The sequence below is a fragment of the Tyto alba genome, unplaced genomic scaffold (genome assembly GCF_018691265.1).
Source record: "Tyto alba isolate M040663 unplaced genomic scaffold, T.alba_DEE_v4.0 Super-Scaffold_10, whole genome shotgun sequence".
Lineage (NCBI taxonomy): Eukaryota > Metazoa > Chordata > Aves > Strigiformes > Tytonidae > Tyto > Tyto alba.
Genome location: NW_024881262.1, coordinates 16,549,644 through 16,557,410, shown reverse-complemented (window position 1 = coordinate 16,557,410; position 7,767 = coordinate 16,549,644). Strand labels below are relative to the sequence as shown.

The 7,767-nt window shown below is 40.5% G+C and overlaps 1 protein-coding gene across 2 annotated transcripts in view; it reads right to left on the bottom strand.

Moving 5' to 3' along the window:
• Nucleotides 1-885: 885 nt before the first annotated feature.
• The window catches only part of PLOD2 (procollagen-lysine,2-oxoglutarate 5-dioxygenase 2), a 56,426-nt gene continuing 49,544 nt past the window's right edge, over nucleotides 886-7,767 (bottom strand). For both annotated transcript variants that reach the window (XM_042799858.1, XM_042799865.1), the window contains 4 exons: nucleotides 6,690-6,794; nucleotides 5,298-5,444; nucleotides 4,946-5,071; nucleotides 886-2,088 (listed from right to left, as the gene is read on the bottom strand). In XM_042799858.1, coding sequence (XP_042655792.1) covers nucleotides 1,933-2,088; nucleotides 4,946-5,071; nucleotides 5,298-5,444; nucleotides 6,690-6,794 — 534 coding nt within the window. In that variant the 3' untranslated portion in view covers nucleotides 886-1,932. The remainder of the gene's footprint in view (nucleotides 2,089-4,945; nucleotides 5,072-5,297; nucleotides 5,445-6,689; nucleotides 6,795-7,767) is intronic.

Here is a 7,767-nt window from a genome sequence, read left to right as displayed (position 1 = left end):
TCTCGCCAACATTCCCACCCTCACCCGTGGGCTGGAGGTGGGCAGGATCTCAGGAAGCAACATAGCCAGGACAGCTGACCCAAACTGACCAAAGGGATATTGCTGAGCATATGACATCTGCTCAGCAATAAAAGCTAGTAGAAAGGTGGAGGGAGGGGAGGTATTCATGATTTACATTTGTCTTCCGGAGCAACCGCTACACCTACTGAAGCCCTGCGTCCTGGGAAATGGCCAGACATCGCCTGCTGATGGGAAGCAGTAAATAAAATCTTCCGTTTTCCTTTGCTTTCACATGAAACATTTGCTTTATTAAACTGTCCTAATATCAACCCACAAGCCTTCCATTATATTTTCCTCTCCCCTGTCCAGTTGAGGAGGGAGAGTGATAGAACAGCTTTGTTGGGCACCTGGCATCCAACCAGGATCAACCCACCACACAGGGAAATAAATAGACATGCTTATTCTCAGTAAAAGAATAATCTTTGAACTCCTCTCCTAATCCTTTCACTCCAAATAAATATTCTATTTAGGAAATATGATATACAGCTTCTTCAAATAGTAGCAGGTAAAAAGTGAACTACTGTTCAGATCATCAAAAAGCCTTTAAATAAAAAAGGAAGGTTGATACAGAAAACAAGAAACATCCATCCTGTTGGGGTCTTTCTGAAAGTGTAATGCAAGGTTTGGTACACAGGCACCAACTCACATAAGAAATAATTTCAATAGTAACAGAATAAATAAGCCAAGAACTGTCACTTTGAGAAACCTCCAATCTAAATGTATCTACTGTTCCTTTAAAAATATTCTTCAGTAAACATAACTTCTGTAAGAACAATGGCAACATGCAAAGAAACTACCTAATAGAGTCAAGTAAAAGCTGTTCCATTAATTTTAAATTACCATTTATTTTTCACAAGTTTATCCAACACATTGTGCATTTTGGCATGGTAGACTTTGAGATAGTTATCTTCAAGTTTCTTTAAATAACAAACAGTAGATACAGTAGGAATATTTTAAACCTATTTCTTTAAAATAAATGGCAAGTTAAGACCCTTAGCTTTAGAAGAGACTGCCACCATTTCATTTTCCTGATATAAAATTCAAGTAGTTTTAAGTAAGAGTAGAAAATTATCTTTATAAAACATCCTATTATTACAATTTACCAGCATTCTGAAAATAAACATCAAATTTCCAGTATCAATTGGGTGCAGTTACACATTTAGAAAAATAACTCATTTTAAATGAAGGTCACTTGGTGAAGAAAAGTAAATTTTCAACAGGAAGAGTTCCCAAAACAAATGATAAACCATTTTTTTTTTTAAGCTAAATTATTTAATCCTTGTCCATCTACATAATTATTTTTTTTTTCTTCTAAAGGTGTACATTTCAGTATTGAAAATTAATTAACAGGCTACTGAGATGTTTTCCCTTCAGTATATACCAGCATATGGAACTATTGCTTATCCCCGACAACTGTATGCAAGAATCACTTGGTTTTGTTTTCATGCTGTGGTTTTTAATTGGTTGGTACCAAATATACACACCACAAAAACTTTAGCTGTGTAACTTTAGTGAAGGAAAACCACAATAAATTTTTCAGGTAACTTTGTATCTAGCGTTGTTTGGTTTTTTTCAACAAACAAATTGATTAATTATAAAATGCTTTTCCATTTTCCCTCCTTACCTACTCTAAGCAGAATGGAAAACCAAGCAGGACATGTTTACTTTGTGACTCAAGGCTCAGAGCAGATACTGAAAAATCTTCAACTATTTTAGAACATTTTATTTTTTGCATTCTTTTAGCCCAAAGTAATTTTGCTGTCTAGGAACAGTAATTTAAAGATTCTTTTATCACCATCTTCAAAAAAAAAAATTATAAATAAATGTTTATGTAAAGAATCAAACACTGCTATCGAAGAGGGAAAAAAAACCTTAAGGATCAATAAATGATACTGCAATGTATCTTGTGCCATTCAAGATGGGAAGTCCTTCATGTAAATGAGTAAGTCTTCCTGGGTGCATGAAACTCCATCCTTTCCTGGGAGACTCAATGGAGCAGTTGTACCTAAGAAATTTACATCCACCTCCCTGTAGTAAAAACACAATCAAAACAAACCCAAACAATTACCTTGTGTTTTACTGGAATAAGTTCCTTTTTATTTATCCACAACTTAAAACATTTTACAATTATTAATAGGCTGTTAATAGTAATGTGGGTTTTTTTTTACTATCCCTACTAACAAGATTGTTAAAACGACACCATCTTCAGAGCAATACAAATCAGGCATTGCATAGAATCATAGCATGGTTCGGGTTGGAAGGGACCTTAAACATCATCTAGTTCCCACCCCCCTGCCATGGGCAGGGGCACCTTCCACCAGCCCAGGTTGCTCAAAGCCCCGTCCAACCTGGCCTTGAGCCCTTCCAGGGAGGGGGCAGCCACAGCTTCTCTGGGCAACCTGGGCCAGTGCCTCACCACACTGACAGTGAAGAATTTCCTTATCTCTAACCTAAATCTACCCTCTTTCATTTTAAAATCATTACCCCTTGTCCTATCCCTACACTCCCTGATAAAGAGTCACATCTCTCCTGATGCAGCCCAGGACATGGGTGGCTTTCTGTGAGCTCATAATCAGTTTTCCATCCACTGACACCCCCAAGACCTTCTCCGCAGGGCTGCTCTCAATCCATCCATCGCCCAGTCTGTATTTGTGCTTGGGATTGCCCTGACCCGTGTGCGGGACCTTGCACTTGGCCTTGTTGAACTCCATGAGGTTTGCACAGGCCCACCTCTCAAGCCTGTCCAGGTCCCTCTGGATGGCATCCCTTCCCTCCATCACATCGACCACATCACACAGCTTGGTGTCATTGGAAAATTTGCTGAGGGTGCACTCGATCCCACTGTCCATGTCACCAACAAAGATGTTAAACAGCAGTGATCCCAAGACTGATCCAAAGTACGCTACTCATCACTGCTCTCCACATGCACATTGAGCCATTAACCGCAACTCTTTTGAGTGTGACCATCCAGCCTATTCCTTCTCTCCCAAGTGGTCCATCCATCAACTCCATGTCTCTCCAATTCAGAGACAAGGATGTCATGCGGGACAGTGTCAAATGCCTTGCACAACTCCAGGTAGATGACATCAGCTGCTCTTCCCTTATCCACCAATGCTGTAACCCTAGTGTAAAAGGCCACCAAGTCTGTCAGGCATGATTTGACCTTAGTGAAGTCATGCTGGCTGTCACCAATCACCTCCTTATTTTCCATGTGCCCTAGCATAGTTTCCAGGACGATCCGCTCCATGATCTGTCCTGTAGTTCCCCAGGTCTTCTTTTTTGCCCTTTTTAAAAATGAGAGTTACATTTCCCCTTTGCCAGTCAGCTGGAACTTCACTGACTGCCACAACTTCTCAAACACAATGGATAGTGGCTTAGCCACTTTGTCCTCCAATTCCCTCAGTACCCATGGATGCATCTCATCAGGTCCCATGGACTTGTGCACCTTCAAGTTCCTTAGATGGTCTCAAACCTGATCTCCTCCTACAGTGGGCAGTTCTACATTCTCCCAGTCCCTGCCTTTGCCTTCTGCATCTTGGGTGGTATGGCTGAAGCACTTGCCAGTGAAAGGCGAGACAAAAGTCATTGAGTAGCCTTCTCCATAGCCCAGGTAACCAGGTCTCCTGTATCCTTTCAGAGAGGGCCTATGGTTTGCCTAGTCTTCTTTTATCACCGACATACCCATAGAAGCTTTTCTTGTTGCCTCTGACATACCTGAACAGATTTAATCCTATCAGGGCTTTGGCCTTCCTAACCTGATCTCTGGCTGCTCAGACAGTTTCTCTGTATTCCTCTCAGGCTACCTGTCCCTGCTTCCACCCTCTGCAGGCTTCCTTTTGTGCTTGAGCTTGTCCAAAGCTCCTTGCTCATTCATGCAGGCCTCCTGGCATTCTTACCTGACTTCTTCTTTGCCAGGATGCATTGTTCCTGAGCCTGAAGGTGATCCTTGAATATCAACCAGCTTTCTTGGGCCCCTCTTCCCTCCAGGGCTTTATCCTGTGCAACTCTGCGAAGCAGATTCCTGAAGAGGCCAAACTCTGCCCTCCTGAAATCCGGGGTAGCGAGCTTGCTGTGTGCCCTCCTTGCAGCCCTGAGGATCTTGAACTCTCCACTCCCCACCACCTTGTTGGTGAGAACAAGGTCCAGCATAACACCTCTACTAAGTGGCTCCTCTATCACTTGGAGAAGGAGGTTATCATTGGTGCACTCCAGGAACCTTCTGGAGTGCTTATGCCCTGCTGCATTGTCCCACCAACAGATATTGGGGTGGTTGAAGATCCCCATGAGGACCAGGGTTTGTGAACAAGAGGCTGCTCCTATCTGTCTATAGAGGGCCTCATCTGTTTGGTCTTCCTGGCTGGGTGGCCTGTAGCAGACCCCCACTATAACATCTCCTGTCCATGCCCTCCCTTTAATCCTGACCCATACGTTCTCACTCATCTCCTCATCCACCCCCGGGCAGAGCTCCATGCACTCCAGCTGGTCATTGACATAGAGGGTGACACCCCCTCCTCATCTCCCCTGCCTGTCCTTCCTAAAGAGCCTATATCCTTCTATTCCAACACTCCAGTTGGTTTCCACTGTACAGAAATGAAGCATTTCAAAAACGCTAAAAAATGAAATAGCTAACATCTCCAAAGCTTTTCTTTAAACCCCTTCTCCCTCACCATCTAAAACCATTTTGACCAATTCAGGCAGACTGCAATGATCCTGCAACTGAGCAAATTTAGTACTTGTCAAAAGACACCAAGGAATACTATATCTCAGTTTGACATGCATCTTTTTCAATATGGTCTTTAAGTATATCCATTTTGGGCTCTAGTTTGGGAATTATATTAGACACTCAAAGGACAATATTTTTTAAGTCAGTAAGTTGTCAACTTACTTGAAAGTCCTCTCCTACTTTGTTGAGAGCAATGTTGATTGTGAATGTAGAAGAGTCATGATGAGGTCTGAGTGACCTTTGTCTGTCAGGACTGTATTTTACAACAAAATTCAATAAAGCAAACCCCTGTAACAAAATACACAGTCAGATTTCAACACGTGAACTTCCAAGTCACACATAGGGTTCTTGAGGGTTTCTTTGTTTAAAGCTGAGTTAAAAACAACATTCATCTATAACTACTGCTCCATCACGTATAAACACCCCAACCAAAACAAATATGGTATTTTCAGTAAATTATTTAGACTTAGTCATGCCATGCAGTAATCATCTGTAAAAGTTTTTAAACCCATACCTTGGTATAATAACCAGCAAACACTTTTAGTGTTACTGGTGCAATGAACTCTCTTATGAAATGCAGCCATTCGTTATCCAGTCCGATTTGCTTCATATGAATATCATCAGTTGGGACATTTTCATAACCTCCAGAAATACGGCTGTCCTAATGAAAACACCATAAATAGACTTGAAATATGGACATGGAATGCTTCTGGCATCTCTACAAGTATTTATTTGAAATTTGCAGAATCACCAAACTGCAACAAATCAATGCTTTAGTGGGCATATGTGAGCTTGCTGTATAGTAATTTCACAGCTAACTGCTGCGGGGAAAAAAAAATGCTGAGCTATCAATGAGCAAAAATTGGAAATTCTTTAAAAGGTGAGTCAATATTTTGATGTGCTGCCTGCAGATAAAGGCTTCCTGGGGTAATGGTTTTCTTTATTGAGATATAGATGCAACTGAAGTTATATTCAATCAAGAGAGTACAGGCCTCAACTTGACATGGTAATAAATGTTGAAATAATTTGAAGATAAAAGTATGTTAAAATCATTTCTGGAAGCTCCTCCCTGAAATAAAATAATTACAGTAATTTGTCTCATTTGCAAGTACCACGTTTGTGAATATGACAAACATTCCTTCGATTTTAGTGGTAGTTAATGAATACTTTGAACTTTCTGCAAACCCAAACACAGTAGCACATAACATTTGTGAGTAACTGCTTAGGGGGACAAGCTGACAAATTAGTACTTGAAGTAAATGAGTAAAACTTCTCTGAACAATTACCAACAGCTATCCAAGATCAGCTTTGGATAAGTGTCAGATAACTACTACAGCAACTGCACCACTGGTGGAAACAATGTGTGATAAACTGATTACAACCCCCATTCCCCATCCCCCTGTGCTGCTGCAGGAAGGAGGCAGAGGAAATTGGTAGTAAAGTTAAGCCAGGGAAGACAGGAGGGGTGGGGGGAAGGTGTTTCAAGATTTGGTTTTATTTCTCATTATCTTACTCTGACTGTATGGGTAATAAGTTAATTTCCCCAAGTCAAGTCTGTTCTGCCCGTGACAGTAATTGGTGAGTGATCTCTCCCTGTCCTCTTCTCAACTCATGCGCCTTTTGTTGTATCTTCTCTCCCCTGTACAGCTCAGGAGGGGAGTTATAGAGCGGCTGTGATGGGCACCTGGTCTCTAGTCAGGATCAACCCACCACAAGGTTAATTGAGGAATGTCTCTAAATCTACTGTACAACAAGCTACATAGTAGATCAAACTAAGCATTTTATACCACGAAGCAGATGTCTCAGGTCATTGGAAATTATTGGAATGTTTGTTTGTTGCAGTACACTGACATTATTATAAATGTACTCACTCATTAAGGTCATGTTTATATAGGCTGACACTTACTTGATGTTTTCCACCAGACCACTGTCCAAAATGTTCCATTTCTTCTACCAATTCATCACAGGCAGTGTCAGAAAATATGGGAAACCAAAACACATCTGGACATGGCTACATAAGAATAATAAAAAAAAAAAATTTAAAAAACTACATTCATCTCTTTCAGTAGAGTTAAGCTCTACCACCTATCTTTTATTTTCAGCTGCTAAAAAAGGATGTCTTCACTCTTCTTGGGCAGTAAAGAATATCAGCTCTTCTCATCTGAGCCATAATTCAGATACATTTAAGTAATCTTTTTGTCTTGATCCATAAGCACATTCTCACAGAATGGAGCAAATACTACGAGCTACCTTGTAAGTCATGACCCAGCATTAACAGCTGTGTCAGCGTACCTACATATTCTGTGCCTTGGTTGCTCTAAATAGTAACTCTGCTCTTCTACCTTACAAGCTATTAAGAAAAACAGTTTCAAACTTAACATTGTTTTAAACACAAAAAAAATTTATCCCAGCTTTTTAAGGAAGCGAAGTTCATTACATCACTGGCCCTCATTGTCAGAGAACTGATCATCCAACACTGGTACAACAATTACCATCTTAGAAGTGCACTGTCTACATCAGTTGCATGAAACCAAGCAGCAAGGTGGACAAAAAAAAAAAAAGACCTCTTCGTATCCAGCAAAAAGGTTTTACCTTGGATTCACAGTTGTCAGACCTTAGAAATCTGTAGGGAAAGGCACCCCACAGAAATTGTCTAGATAAGCTTGCTTTTACTAGATACCAGAAAATACAGCAATTTGCTACAGAAATTTTATTAGACCTTCTACTCATGGTACTAACTAGTTTAAACAAATAAACTTAATACATCTGTATTTTGGAGAAGGCAATTACTTGGACAATTACATTATTCTGAGCCATCTAGCAATCATTTGACTCCTTTCATCTAGTTTTCAAAATGGCAAAAATTCTGTTCTGACCCAAAATATCAGAAGGCTGTTCAGCAACTGACCAAAACAGCATTTCCATGGAAATTGTTACTGTATGCCAATTTATTATCAGCCAGTCCCACAGATTTTAAGAAAACT